The sequence below is a fragment of the Lottia gigantea genome (genome assembly GCF_000327385.1).
Source record: "Lottia gigantea unplaced genomic scaffold LOTGIsca_155, whole genome shotgun sequence".
In the NCBI taxonomy this organism is placed as follows: domain Eukaryota; kingdom Metazoa; phylum Mollusca; class Gastropoda; family Lottiidae; genus Lottia; species Lottia gigantea.
Window position 1 is genome coordinate 103,938 of NW_008707882.1, and position 16,429 is coordinate 120,366.

At 30.9% G+C, this 16,429-nt stretch overlaps 1 protein-coding gene across 1 annotated transcript in view; it reads right to left on the reverse strand.

The window, feature by feature from the left end:
* Positions 1-518: 518 nt before the first annotated feature.
* LOTGIDRAFT_225940 (hypothetical protein) overlaps positions 519-16,429 on the reverse strand; it is a gene marked incomplete at its 3' end in the record, with an annotated part of 22,665 nt that continues 6,754 nt past the window's right edge. Inside the window, exons 11-31 of the mRNA XM_009050774.1 lie at positions 14,031-14,151; positions 13,677-13,808; positions 13,369-13,536; positions 12,897-13,001; positions 12,264-12,364; positions 11,788-11,908; positions 11,497-11,595; positions 11,176-11,269; positions 10,814-10,920; positions 10,317-10,388; positions 9,853-9,972; positions 9,558-9,626; positions 8,985-9,133; positions 8,595-8,688; positions 8,087-8,216; positions 6,444-6,559; positions 6,024-6,181; positions 5,511-5,661; positions 5,003-5,191; positions 4,313-4,400; positions 519-703 (exon numbers count right to left, since the gene is read on the reverse strand). Coding sequence (XP_009049022.1) covers positions 519-703; positions 4,313-4,400; positions 5,003-5,191; positions 5,511-5,661; positions 6,024-6,181; positions 6,444-6,559; positions 8,087-8,216; positions 8,595-8,688; positions 8,985-9,133; positions 9,558-9,626; positions 9,853-9,972; positions 10,317-10,388; positions 10,814-10,920; positions 11,176-11,269; positions 11,497-11,595; positions 11,788-11,908; positions 12,264-12,364; positions 12,897-13,001; positions 13,369-13,536; positions 13,677-13,808; positions 14,031-14,151 — 2,569 coding nt within the window. The remainder of the gene's footprint in view (positions 704-4,312; positions 4,401-5,002; positions 5,192-5,510; positions 5,662-6,023; positions 6,182-6,443; positions 6,560-8,086; positions 8,217-8,594; positions 8,689-8,984; positions 9,134-9,557; positions 9,627-9,852; positions 9,973-10,316; positions 10,389-10,813; positions 10,921-11,175; positions 11,270-11,496; positions 11,596-11,787; positions 11,909-12,263; positions 12,365-12,896; positions 13,002-13,368; positions 13,537-13,676; positions 13,809-14,030; positions 14,152-16,429) is intronic.

A 16,429-nucleotide genomic window follows, 5' to 3' on the forward strand; every position in this document is an offset into this window, starting at 1 on the left:
AAAAATGGCTGCAAACTTTTCAACAACAGGTCCCTCATTCAAGGGTAATTTAGTCTATAAAGATAACAACGGTATTTTTTCTATATGAGTTATCTGGTCCGATGTTATCTTATCTTATTCATAATCAATTTATCACCATTCAAAAGTTGTTGTCCTTACTTTTAATAACAAATAAGCTAATTTAGTGGCAAAAAAAAAGCGTTTTTGATATTCACTTTCGAGCACAGAAAATCTTTTTTTGAAAAAATAAATTTAGATTACCAAATGACTTTCAGGGCCATAACTACGGTCTTTTTTCTATGAGGCAAAAACACGTTGTATTCAAAGTCAGTTATTTCTTTCATCGCAACTCTTACAATAGACTTTAAATGGTTTCTATCTTACTGTAGACATCAAATAATAATTTTGTCATACTCGGCATGAACCATATGCCACAATTTTCTTGACGTAGTTACGGCTCTGAGCTTTTTATTGGATTTCTGAAAATTTACCAAACGTTAAGAATATGTTTTGATTGTCTATATTATCTCGGTGGCACCAGTATCTAGATTGGAAAAGGTGCTGAGTTCTCCCCACCACTGTCCGAGATCACTAGTAACATTACGACCCACTAGTGTAGAATCTATAGGACGTTCTTGGGGCGGTGGTGTAGAATCATCCTCTGTTCTACTCTCACTCACTTGTGGTAGTGGTAATGGTTTGGCTCCTGGAACAAAAAAAGAACCATTTATTAGAAAATAAAGTTCACCACATCCTGCTAGGAATGGTATATCCTAGATTATATGTACCCATTTATACAATAATAAAATATTTTCTCTGTTAAAATAGTGCTCAATACATTGTAGAGCGATGTAGAAATACCACTGTTACAATAGTGATCAATACATTGTAGAGCGATGTAGAAATACCACTGTTAAAATATTGCTCAATACATCAATTGTAGAGCGATATAGAAATACCACAATTAAAATAGTGCTCAATTCTTCAATTATAGAGTGATATAGAAACCACTGTTAAGATAGTACTCAATACATCAATTGTAGAGCGATATAGAAATACCACTGTTAAAATAGTGCTCAATACATCAATTGTAGAGCGATATAGAAATACCACTGTTAAAATATTGCTCAATACATCAATTGTAGAGCGATATAGAAATACCACTGTTAAAATAGTACTCAATACATCAATTGTAGAGCGATACAGAAATACCACTGTTAAAATACTGCTCAACACATCAATTGTAGAGCTTTATAGAAATACCACTGTTAAAATATTGCTCAATACATCAATTGTAGAGCGATATAGAAATACCACTGTTAAAATAGTACTCAATACATCAATTGTAGAGCGATATAGACATACCACTGTTAAAATACTGCTCAACACATCAATTGTAGAGCTTTATAGAAATACCACTGTGAAAATGGTGTTCATTACATCAATTGTAGAGCTATATAGAAATATCACTGTTAAAATAGTGCCCAATACATCAATTGTAGAGATATATAGAAATACCACTGTTAAAATATTGCTCAATACATCAATTGTACAGCGATATAGAAATACCACTGTTAAAATAGTACTCAATACATCAATTGTAGAGCGATATAGAAATACCACTGTTAAAATAGTACTCAATATATCAATTGTAGAGCGATATAGAAATACCACTGTTAAAATAGTGCTCAATACATCAATTGTAGAGGGATATAGAAATATCACTGTTAAAATAGTGCTCAATACATCAATTGTAGAGCGATATAGAAATACCACTGTTAAAATTGTGCCCAATACATCAATTGTGGAGCTTTATAGAAACCTCACTGTTAAAATAGTGCTCAATACATCAATTGTAGAGCGATATAAAAATACCACTGATAAAATAGTGCCCAATACATCAATTGTAGAGCTTTATAGGAACATCACTGTTAAAATAGTGCTCAATACATCAAGTAGAGCAATATAGAAATACCACTGTTAAAATAGTGCTCAATACATCAATTGTAGAGTGATATAGAAATATCACTGTTATAATAGTGTTCTATACATCCTTTGTAGAGCGATAGGAAATATCTCTGTTAAAACGGTGCTCAATATATCAATTACAGAGCAATTAAGAAATATCAAAACAGAGTCATGTTTCACGCTATACGATCTTCAGACAACCTTCAGACAACTGACCTATTTTCAGCCTACGTCCCAGGTTGTAAATAGGTCGGTTGTCTGAAAATCGCATAGCGTGATTGAAGTTCTGTTTTAATATTTCTGTACAATAAATAATAAAACTATAAACACATTACTTTTCAGGACTTTACCAGTTTCTCCCGGTTCAAATGCTCAAATCTTTGAGTTTCTACAGAGTATAGTGCTCAGTACATAATTGTAGAGCTTTATAGAAATACCACTGTTAAAATAGTGCTCAATACATCAAGTAGAGCAATATAGAAATACCACTGTTAAAATAGTGCTCAATATATCAATTGTTGAGCAATATTGAAATACTACTGTTAAAATAGTGCTCAATATATCAATTGTTGAGCAATATTGAAATACCACTGTTAAAATAGTGCTCAATATATCAATTGTTGAGAAATATTGAAATACTACTGTTAAAATAGTGCTTAGTACATAATTGTAGAGCTTTATAGAAATACCACTGTTAAAATAGTGCTCAGTACATAATTGTAGAGATTTATAGAAATATCACTGTTAAAATAGTGCTCAATACATCAAGTAGAGCAATATAGAAATACCACTATTAAAATAGTGCTCAATACATCAAGTAGAGCAATATAGAAATACCACTGTTCAAATAGTGCTCAATACATCAATTGTAGAGATTTATAGAAATTACACTGTTAAAATAGTGCTCAATATATCAATTGTAGAGCTATATAGAAATACCACTGTTAAAATAGTACTCAATACATCAATTGTTGAGCTATATAGAAATATCACTGTTAAAATAGTGCTCAATACATCAATTGTAGAGCTATATAGAAATATCACTGTTAAAATAGTACTCAATATATCTATTGTAGAGTGATATAGAAATATCACTGTTAAAATAGTGCTCAATACATCACTTGGAGAGTGATATAGAAATACCACTGTTAAAATAGTGCTCAAAACATCACTTGGAGAGTGATATAGAAATACCACTGTTAAAATAGTGCTCAAAACATCACTTGGAGAGTGATATAGAAATATCACTGTTAAAATAGTACTCAATATATCTATTGTAGAGTGATATAGAAATACCACTGTTAAAATAGTGCTCAATACATCACTTGGAGAGTGATATAGAAATACCACTGTTAAAATAGTGCTCAAAACATCACTTGGAGAGTGATATAGAAATACCACTGTTAAAATAGTGCTCAAAACATCACTTGGAGAGTGATATAGAAATATCACTGTTAAAATAGTGCTCAAAACATCACTTGTAGAGCGATATAGAAATATCACTGTTAAAATAGTGCTCAATACATCAATTGTAGAGATTTATAGAAATTACACTGTTAAAATAGTGCTCAATATATCAATTGTAGAGATTTATAGAAATTACACTGTTAAAATAGTGCTCAATACATCACTTGGAGAGTGATATAGAAATATCACTGTTAAAATAGTGCTCAATACATCAATTGTAGAGATTTATAGAAATTACACTGTTAAAATAGTGCTCAATACATCACTTGGAGAGTGATATAGAAATATCACTGTTAAAATAGTGCTCAATACATCAATTGTAGAGCGATATAGAAATATCACTGTTATAATAGTGTTCTATACATCCTTTGTAGAGCGATAGGAAATATCTCTGTTAAAACGGTGCTCAATATATCAATTACAGAGCAATTAAGAAATATCAAAACAGAGTCATGTTTCACGCTATACGATCTTCAGACAACCTTCAGACAACTGACCTATTTTCAGCCTACGTCCCAGGTTGTAAATAGGTCGGTTGTCTGAAAATCGCATAGCGTGATTGAAGTTCTGTTTTAATATTTCTGTACAATAAATAATAAAACTATAAACACATTACTTTTCAGGACTTTACCAGTTTCTCCCGGTTCAAATGCTCAAATCTTTGAGTTTCTACAGAGGCAGAGGGTGGAGTTCTTGAGTTTTGAAATGACTATAGTCCCATCTTGACAATTCTGTGACTCTCTCAATCGCCCCCAGCTCCGCCTCTCTCTACCAACCCATTCACAATGATTAATAACGTCACTGGTTTCATATTTTCTATCAACATGCACATTGCAGAGGCATTATAAAAGAAAAGTACCTGCTGTCATTTTGGAACTTCTCTTCCTCAGATTTGTTCTATCTTTCTCACCTCTTATTGTAGGATCACTCAATGTTGGTGTTAAAAACTTTCTGACACTGGCCGCCTATAAATAGAAATATAGGGTGACATTATCAATAGACGTCAGATAAAACAACAAAAAACATACAAATTATTTAATAACATGTGTTGACACAAAAAAAAAAAAAATCAATCCAGCTGTAAAGAGGTACGGATTATTTAGTCGGGAAAGATCAATGTGAAGATTTTTGGTCAAGGACCAGCTGGTAGATCGGATCGTAGTTAACCTGTCACAATTGGTTGGTGCATCTGAACCCGCAAATTACTATGCACAGCATTTTTCACTTTAATATGTTGAACAAAGAGAGGAACTAAGATTGGAAGACTCAACTGTTTGAGTTCATTCTAGCAAATCAAGATTGTTAATTTATCATTTTCCGAAGCGGACATTTTTACCGGTCCGTGAAGTCTATTCAATATAGACCTATTTGACAGTTCACCAGAGAACAAATAACGTCTGCTACTTCCGGTTTCAGCAGTTTGTAGATATATAATAATTTATAATAGCTGTGAAAAGAATCTAGGTCATTGTTCCAAGATTTGCCATTTTAATTTCAACTTCCTTTGATTTGAAATCTGTCATTCTGATCCAACATAGTATTAAAGAGAGTTGACTCTAAAACTCACCTGTAGAGCACTAGGTGGTTGTATAACTGGATTACGTAGCTCTACATGACCCTTTTTACGTGTTCTAGTCTGAACCAAACTCTCATCTTTATCCTCTTTATTTTCAGTTGTACCACTAGATGGTTCTGTTATAAAGAATGCTGGTTCATTGGTAGCTCTCAAGTTGGAGATGATATTTGAATGTTCTTTCTGAAAATAAATCAAAAGGTGAATCATTATAAAAAAAAAAAGTCCATTTCTAACAATTGAAAGGCCTCGTGTACGAGACGAAATATAACACAGTAAACCTAAAAAATTTTTATCGAATAAATATGTAAAAATCTCAATGAATATTAGGCATCACATCCAGACAGAAAAATCAACAAACGGCACAACACAGACACAGATAATGTTGAGGGGCAGTATCGTGTATTCAAAAACTCTATGATATGCTTACAAATAAAATGGTTAACAAAAACCGCACAGTATACACACAAATATATGGTAAGTGATCAGTCCATTGACTAACCTGTCTAATTCGTTTCAGACATTTATCTAACCAATTTCTAATGGTCTGTTTGGCTACTTCTTCCTCTATAGTATATTCTAATTCTTCTCTAGCTAATAATTCTTCTAACTGTAGAGATTTTCTGATATCAACTGACCGATATGATAACATACTACAATAAACAATAATTGATACAAAACAATTCTGTCCTATATTATTAGAGTAGTATTGTTTCTAAGAATCATAAATGGGCGACCTAATCTGTATAAAATATAAAAGACACAGATCACTGTCTATTGATGACATCAGTAGAGCAGTGACAATGATCCAGCTACTTATATGAAGGCTTATCAATCTTGGCTACGCCCCTTTAACACATAGATATATAAATATTTGCCCCCTCACGGTGAATGGCTCACTCTTTATTTGAGTTGAATATTAGTTCTTTATGTATGGTGTAATCATGCTAGGGATACTTTGGAGGTGAAAAGGTTAAAAATCAATATTTTGAACAATATTATAAAGTAATCCTACCTCAAAACATCGTGAAATGTGACATTTCCATCTTGATGTAGTTTTTCTATTTCATAACACATATGTTTAAATAATAGTCTATCTTTCTCTAAATCAACCTCTAATCTTCCTCGTAATAATCGCAGTAAAAACTTCACTCTACGAGCTGGTATAATACCCTGTTAACAATAAAATATTTCAATGCTCTTATATACATACATACTGTCTAAAGACAGCCTCTCTTACTCTCTCCAACACTGTGGTTTTGTACATTCCAAGAAGCATAAGACATTTCATGGACCTTTTGTTTAAGTCCCAAAATCCAAGCGCTTGACTTTGCCATGCTAGAAGATATGGAATAGTTAACTGTCCTTAAATATTCCAAATTGTATCACTCATGTTTTGAGGAGGTTCGTTTTGACACCATATTTAAAATTTTACCTTTCTGTTAGTATCTACTAAATTCCAGGTGTTTTGAAACTGTCTGATATCATTATAAGACAGTAGAGCATCTTCTTCATTAGAATAAAACAATGAGAAATTCTCCATAATGATGGCTGAAAGAAGGAATAACATATTCAGATGTTTTCAAAAACAACATAATCTATCACTCTCTTAAAGATGGGTTACCTTATTTTCTAGTGTCAAATTAAGCAAACCATTTCATTAATTGGTGTTTGTAATGAATTATCATGTATTCTTAATCATATCATTATGTTCTTATGGCATATAATTAAGAGCTTTACCCTATCATAAATTTCCATGTATGTATAGTCTGGATAAACAAAAAAAAAATTTTTTGACCTTTCTTGATCGTTCACTCATTGGAATTCTCCTGGTAATTCATGACTAATCTACCTAATTATGATTAAATTATTCACATGTGAGACAAACTGGTAACTTTCCAAGCCATAAGAACACCTCTACTTTCTATTCATATAAGTATTAACATTTTCATTTTCATAAGTGAAAATAAGGGAACCCATCTGTAACTGACTAAATCGAAAGGGACGCAGTTGTCAATTTTTATAACTGGACACAATCATATGCTTAACAATTACATTTCAGTGAAATACATTTTAAAATATCTTAAATGTGAACATAAGTGCAAATGCATGGCTTCTGTTGGTAGTTCAAGACAGTGAAAAATATTTCAAACCAAATTAAATTATTAACAAGTGATTGCCAGCAAGATACGCCCACTTTCCTGATACATTTTCAGTATATCAAAGGCAGTCACCTATCTGTGTCAAATCATACCAAAAATTTAATTTGTGCAAGATATTGTTGATTTAAACAAACACACATTATTTAATAAAATTCTGACATAAACTGTCACCTCTAACGCTAAGAAATTTTGATGCGTTTTTACTAAGTCATAGGCAATAACTCAAATTCCGTTGATCGAAAAATTTATAATGTGGGCGTATAAAAACAGTTATTGCTATGTGAATGGTGTGTTATAATGTTTCTAAAATTGCTATTTTTTTTAGTAGAATCATCATAAATCATGGTATGGTAAACATTATCCGGTTTCATGGAATAAGCCATGCAACAGCTAACATCTGCCGAAAATCAAAGAACGTATACAATTTAATATTGATTTGCAAGAAACCAAACTTTAGGTCAATACTGGTGAAAGACAGAATTACGTAAGTGTAATAAGACCTATAGCAACTTATTTATATTTGAACACAGCTTTATTAATTCTACGGCATATTCTAAATTAATAATCCATACAAAATTGTATTGAACCACCCTTCTTATGTATGAGTTCAATAGGAGAACGCAAAATCATCAAATTCTAAATTTCTACGGCTGTTAATATTTTTTTCATCTTTTCTACAGAAAAATTAAATATCATGAAATTTTACTTTTCATACATTATTGAAGAAGTCGTCAAACTACTTGGCATTAAGTAAGTAAGATGGTATAGCAATCTTCTACAATAGAGAAGTCCATAATATCTGAATACCAATAAGGAAATGTTACATTTATGTCTGTCACGTGACAGAACCAGATAGAACCAGATTTTGCATAACTTTACTTGTATAACATGTTGATTCTTAATAAAAACATCTTACCAACAAGTAGATTCAAAACAATGTAGGTAATTATAACATAGAACGAACAGAAGTACATCAGAGATGCTGTAAAATTTCCACAATCTGATGCCCAATAATTCTTAGATGGTGTACAGAATGGCTGGGATACCTAAAAAGGGAACATGTTGGTTAACATAACCGTGTTATCATATCATTAAATGCACTAGAATCATATCCAAGAGACAAACCAGTCTAAGTAAAGAGATTTTCCCAGAGAGGCATAAGTATATTGTAAATTATTTTTATTTAGAGTTACTGGCGATGGTTGCTGAATTTAAAAAATCATGAGCGCTGATTATGAGACACACAGAGAAAAAAAATCCATATGACACCACATATTATTACACCATATGATAACGTACAACAATAGATTTTCGTCTGAAAATATAACCTACAATTAGGGTATGTCTGATCCTGCTATCTATTAGCAATTGTTATATAACAAAGTCTACTCACGTACACAAATAAACAAATATCTTATACTTACCATACAATCATGCATGATCTTATTCCAATCTTCACCAGTTACAATACGGAATAGCAGAGCAATAGCATTAGACGCTGTTTCAAAATTAGCTTGTCTGAAATATTAAAAAATAGCGATCATATAAAAATTTAAGTGTAATAGTGGATAATCAGCCATTCAAAGTATAGAATAATCCTTAGGAGTAGCAAACCAGAAAACTGTGTTCCATTATTTAGAACAGAATGGGTTAAAGAGATTTGAAGAGAATATGCAAACCAGCTTACTACAATTTCAAAATGCATCATTGGAAAGCTCAATAGCATGAGAAAGGTTTTAAGGTGAAAAAATGTCCCCAATTTTGAATATTTTGAAATTGAATACCAAGAGTGAAAAGTACAAAAATCGACAAACCTTCCCAAATTGTAACCATATTTAACTGTACCAAATAGTATAACCCCAGCATAGGCATAGAATAACATTAATAGAAACATTCCAGTTATAATGAAGAAACTTTTAAATACAGACATCACAACTGTCTGCATCAACATCTTTAATGTAGCCTGCAGAAAATACACAGATAAATGAACACACAATGAGCGTATTTATAATCAAAACCAAAATTTGGCAAAATAACTTAGAAGTGATTGGAATTGTAAGTATGAAAATATTTAGTAAATGTATAAATTTATAGAGTTATGAACCATATCTTAGTGCCATGTGCTGGGCGTATCAATTTATGTGATTTTTCAGTTGTGGAGGTGACTATTTTACAAGACCTATCCTAGAAATATGTTATGATTTCTATGAACAACCCTACTCAAAATATTTTTATGTTTGCTTTAAGCATAACTGAAAGAACCTAATATCAATATTCAGCCATAAGAATGGATGTACTGACCAAAATAAATAATAATCTTCTATAAAATTTATCTTATACGTAGTCATTAACTACCTTAAAAAGATATCAGGATAACCTTCACTTACATGCTTTCCTGTTATCGTAAAAAATCGTAAAACTATCACAGAAAATCCCAGTTCATTACTCCATTCAATCTAAAAAATTGCAGAAAACCTCATTTTTAAATCATTCAAAGAGCTATTTGATACAGTCGATTTCTTTTTGCAGATGAATCATTCAGTTCTCTCCTATTGCTCTATAGTCCAAAACCAATTTTAACCAGCTGAAAATGAATTTTGTAATGAGGACAAAATCCCTTTTTAAAGTCATTAACGATTGAAGATAATCTCCTATTTAATTATGAAATGTCTTAAAACTTACATTTGGAATAAAATGAAGAACAATCCATAAAACACCTAGCAATGTAACAAACATATCAAATCTGTTTCTTCTACTGGTCCAATAACCCCCTGGTGATAGAGCTACCATCTTCATAAACACCTATAAATATTGACAGGAAATTAGCTTTAATTTAACATAACGTAGATCATAACAAACACCAGAGTCAGTCTTAATCAATCAGAAAATTGATATAAAATTGCAGTATGGTAATATTTGGAATATTGACAACAAATTGGCTCCTAGAAGCTGATCATATCAGAAACCACAAAGTCACTCAAAATGAGATCAAACTACTTAGTTAAAGTGTTAAATTGCATTTTATTATTTGCCATTTCGGTAGTCAAATTTTCTATGCTGAATTTTCTAAGTTATGGGGTTAATGTTAATACTTAAAATACTGAATTATAAATTCTATTTTTATCATATATGGACAATTGACTCACCTCACACAGAAACATGAGAGTAAATACCGAGGAGAAACCAGCCAATATATTAGTTTTATCACTGTCTTTCCACTGAAATATTGTTTATTTATCAATAATTATAATGTTACACATATCTTGCATTATACAAAGAAACACATGAGTTAATTATACAGAATTTTAAAACTTATGATGTATGTTCTTGCCTTGCTGGTTTGAACTGATTAAAGGACAAACATTACAATCACATTTTACATAAGTTTTAAGTAAGCAATAAGGTTTTATACATCCAACAACGTGGTCTTGGGTCACTTGGGTCTGGATTGAGTGGACTAATCATTCAAGATCATTTGATTTTCTCCTGCCCATAAAGACAAAAATGTAATGAAATGAATGGAGTTTTACGTACTGCCCATAAAGCCAAGAACACAACAAACTATCATTTGGTTAATGTAACTTGACATCATAAGATTCTAAGATCTTTGAGCAATAGAGATAAAAACAACAGATATACTTACAGGAACGAAGAGCATAGCACAATTAGCTAAAACTAGAAACACTACTGATCTTTTAAATATCAGATTCTGGGTAATATCATACATCCATGATCGGAATCCATTACCATCTATAAATAATATTAAACATCATTCAATTTCAGGGACAATATACAGAGCTTTTGATACTAAGATTTTTGTTTTGAGTGTATTTGATATTGGCTCTATCAAGAGAATCAAATGTTCCAATAAGGACCATTAGAAAATTCATCAAAAAATATTGTATAGATTCAAATATCAATAACCTAATATTATATTTTGAATATAGTAATTAATGAAAAAGTATATCACATTATAATATATAATACAATAAATGAATATCTTACCTGGTCTAGGTGGTATGTGTAATGGTTGAGCTAGTTTAATTCTACCTTTTAAATCTAACCATCTTCTTTGGTCCACTGTTAATAATGCTGTTCCCTGCAAATAAACACAATTGGTGAGTTTTGACCTTGTTGTTTCATTTGGACAGCTGATAACCGTGCCACTGGTCCAGTTTGACCCAGCAAGAGTAAGACTGTCCTGTGAAACAAAATCTGTCTTCTCTGGAATCAAGCATTGCCAATCATTGCAACTATTTGGGCACAAGATTAAAGATTGTAAGATGAAAAAGAAGATCAAAAGAAGAGAAAAGAAGTCAGTCATACCTTATTTTCTCCATAATTAGCAATCACTACACCCACAAACAAGGTTAGTCCAATCATATAACCAATAAATACAAAGAAATGGATATACAAGGCTTCCGTCTAAAATAAGAAATATACAGTTTGGCTTGTTCAATATGAAATATCAACATTTTTATATAAATTGAATGCTCTGATTCTGTTTCATTTTAAAACATACAGCCATTATCATACTAATAGGCTTTATTAGATCACAGAGGTCTTAACAATGGCAAGAATAGTCAAGCTAAGCTAATGAGGTGAAAAAATACTTACTGGACCAACCCTGTCTATAATAACATCTCTTACTTCCAGCCATCCTTCTAATGACAACACTTCAAACAATGCCAACATTGCATTACCAATGTTATCAAAATTAAAATTAGCTGGATTGGCCCTGAAAACAGAGTCACACTTTTAAATAAGACTGACCATCACTCAAAATCATGTAACTCTGGACAAATACTCAGGTTTATGTAAGTGATGACTTCTGTTAGAAATAAGTACTTGCTTTCTTGGGTAAGAAAGAAAAAAACAACCACTTTTTAAAGGATAACAACTATGGTTCATGACAATCCATTCTACCATCTGGTCCATGGCAGATCCTCTTGGATCAGATTTCTCGGATTATCCATTTACAGTTTGGTCGATTGAAATCATGGGGCAAGGTGACTTATACAAGGTCACAAGACTTTCACATGCTGACCAAGATTAGAACTACCTGTTAACTTTTACTTAATATAATCACTCACCAGACTCTCGGAACCAGGAATCCTGGATGATCATCTTCAGGTTTATCAAGTTTCATTTTAGTTACCCAAATTTTACTGAAGAAAAACCCAGTGCAATTACTCTGAAATTAAAACAATAGAAGTAAAATAAAAGAGTTCGTTTTCCACCTCTCTCCTTGCAGAAGGCAATTGAAGGCTGATTTTGTAACATTAAATCATACATAATTACATGTTGAAGCCTGCAACCGAAATAAACAAACCGTGAAAGAAAGCTTAGTCAGCTACTTGGCAATGTAATCAGTGGGTGTCTTCAAGACCTGTGCCAATCCTTTGAATCTTTTGCTGGTATCCTTCCTACTTGGTTTCAAACAAACCTTTTACTTATGACAGACACAATTTCTAGTTCTATTAATATTCCATCCGCTTTTCATAGATCAGCAGTGCAAACGCCCGCTTAACATGAACACATCATTTTTAAATATAGCAAGTTCAATAATTTGCTTTGCTTTTATAAAATGTTAAATGACTAATACCTCCTCCTCAAGGTAAGAAAAATTTGGATGCTTGTGCCGATGCTTGTGCCGATGCTTGTGCCAATGCTTCCAATAGTCAGTCTGGTGTCGGCCTAAAGCCTGACGTTAAGAGTGAACTTACCCTGGCCATTACTGTAGGATCGTTACACCTAGCTAATTTACCACCTAATAGATGTACACCATACGTAGCAAATACAAACATTAATACAATCAACAATACTGATACCTAAAATAATAATATTTTCATTGATTATTTGGTACAGTGCTTCTCAACAGGGAGGAATTGGAAGCCATGGGGATAAATCATCGGACTGGCGTGGAAATGAGACGAAATGAACTTTGACTGAAATTGACGTCTTTCCACCCAGACACTCAAAAAAATCATAAACGAACATTCAGCCTAAGGGTCAGACTAAACTGTCTCAATATGTACTCTCTCACACAATATCAGAATGCATAACTTTTTGCAATAAAAGATCATACATTATAGAAAATATTTAAGGACTTTTCCTAGACTATGAGGCATTTTAAAAGATGTTAAAAGTTAAATGCTGTGTTCAAAACATTTTTCAAGTATTCTGAATCATACTTACAAGTAAAATTTCTTTAAATCCTCTGACTAATTCATCTACAACATTTCTCATGTGTGGAACTAAACTGTAGATACGTAATGGTCGTAAACAACGTAGTATTAACAATACTTGAGCACCAGATTGAGCTTGAACTTGTGTTGGCATCCAGATCAAAAATATTAAACTAACCTAAAATATAACCAGAAAAATAATAAAGAATTGGTTACAAAGCATATTTCTTGACTTTGATTATAATTTCAATTGAAATCTAAAGTCGATTTAGCAGACACTTTCATAACAATTAAACTGAAACTGTTAAGTCTACTTACACCATAAATAAATAAGTCAAGAATTCCACCAAAATCTCGAACTACAGCCTTAGGTGTGAATAACAGACCATTGGCTAGTATCTTTAATGACATTTCAATACTCATACAGACCACAAATATATACTCTGCTATCTACAATAAAATATACTTATTCATTAACATCAAAATTATAAAACTTTGGGAGAGGCAAAAGTTCCAAAGTAGGTAAATAAATGATAGAAGAGAAAGGATCAAAAATCTATTTCTAACGTATCAAAATTACAAGAGCTGTAGGAAAATGTATATAAAGCATTACAATAAATAGGAAAACAACTCTTTTGTCTTTGTCTACTGATAAATCTTTAAATAGCATACCTGTAATTCATATTCTTTCATTATTCTTCTTCTGGAGCTTTCTAACATCATGGAGGAACATGATACGATAGTTACAAATATCATTACCCAATCTAGATAGGTTACTAGACCTAATAGTTTACTGAAAATACATATAATATAGGTTACTAGACCTAACAGTTTACTAGATAACATACATAATATAGGTTACTAGACCTACAGTTTACTAGATAATATACATAATATAGGTTACTAGACCTAACAGTTTACTAGATAACATACATAATATAGGTTACTAGACCTACAGTTTACTGAAAATATACATAATATAGGTTACTAGACCTAATAGTTTACTAGATAACATACATAATATAGGTTACTAGACCCAACAGTTTACTAGATAACATACATAATATAGGTTACTAGACCCAACAGTTTACTAGATAATATACATAATATAGGTTACTAGACCCAACAGTTTACTAGATAACATACATAATATAGGTTACTAGACCTAACAGTTTACTAGATAACATACATAATATAGGTTACTAGACCTACAGTTTACTAGATAACATACATAATATAGGTTACTAGACCCAACAGTTTACTGAAAATACATATAATATAGGTTACTAGACCTAATAGTTTACTGAAAATACATATAATATAGGTTACTAGACCTAATAGTTTACTGAAAATACATATAATATAGGTTACTAGACCTAATAGTTTACTGAAAATACATATAATATAGGTTACTAGACCTAATAGTTTACTGAAAATACATATAATATAGGTTACTAGACCTAATAGTTTACTGAAAATACATATAATATAGGTTACTAGACCTAACAGTTTACTAGATAATATACATAATATAGTTTACTAGACCTAACAGTTTACTAGATAATATACATAATATAGGTTACTAGACCTACAGTTTACTAGATAACATACATAATATAGTTTATTAGACCTAACAGTTTACTAGATAACATACATAATATAGGTTACTAGACCCAACAGTTTACTAGATAATATACATAATATAGGTTACTAGACCTAATAGTTTACTGAAAATACATATAATATAGGTTACTAGACCTAACAGTTTACTAGATAACATACATAATATAGGTTACTAGACCCAACAGTTTACTGAAAATACATATAATATAGGTTACTAGACCTAATAGTTTACTGAAAATACATATAATATAGGTTACTAGACCTAACAGTTTACTAGATAATATACATAATATAGTTTACTAGACCTAACAGTTTACTAGATAATATACATAATATAGTTTACTAGACCTAACAGTTTACTAGATAATATACATAATGTAGTTTACTAGACCTAACAGTTTACTAGATAATATACATAATATAGGTTACTAGACCTACAGTTTACTAGATAACATACATAATATAGTTTATTAGACCTAACAGTTTACTAGATAACATACATAATATAGGTTACTAGACCCAACAGTTTACTAGAAAATATACATAATATAGGTTACTAGACCTAACAGTTTACTGAAAATATACATAATATAGTTTACTAGACCTAACAGTTTACTAGAGAATATACATAATATAGTTTACTAGACCTACAGTTTACTGAAAATATACATAATATAGGTTACTAGACCTAACAGTTTACTGAAAATATACATAATATAGTTTACTAGACCTAACAGTTTACTAGAGAATATACATAATATAGTTTACTAGACATAACAGTTTACTGAAAATATACATAATATAGTTTACTAGACATAACAGTTTACTGAAAATATACATAATATAGGTTACTAGACTTAACAGTTTACTGAAAATGTACATAATATAGTTTACTAGACCTAACAGTTTACTAGAGAATATACATAATATAGTTTACTAGACCTACAGTTTACTGAAAATATACATAATATAGTTTACTAGACCTAACAGTTTACTGAAAATATACATAATATAGTTTACTAGACCTACAGTTTACTGAAAATATACATAATATAGTTCACTAGACCTAACAGTTTACTGAAAATATACATAATATAGTTTACTAGACCTAACAGTTTACTGAAAATATACATAATATAGGTTACTAGACCTAACAGTTTACTGAAAATATACATAATATAGTTTACTAGACCTAACAGTTTATTAGAAATTATACATAATATAGTTTACTAGACCTACAGTTTACTAGATAATATACATAATATAGGTTACTAGACCTAACAGTTTACTGAAAATATACATAATATAGTTTACTAGATCTAACAGTTTACTGAAAATATACATAATTTAGTTTACTAGACTTGCAGTTTACTAGAAATTATACATAATATAGTTTACTAGACCTAACAGTTTACTGAAAATATACATAATATAGTTTAGAAGACCTA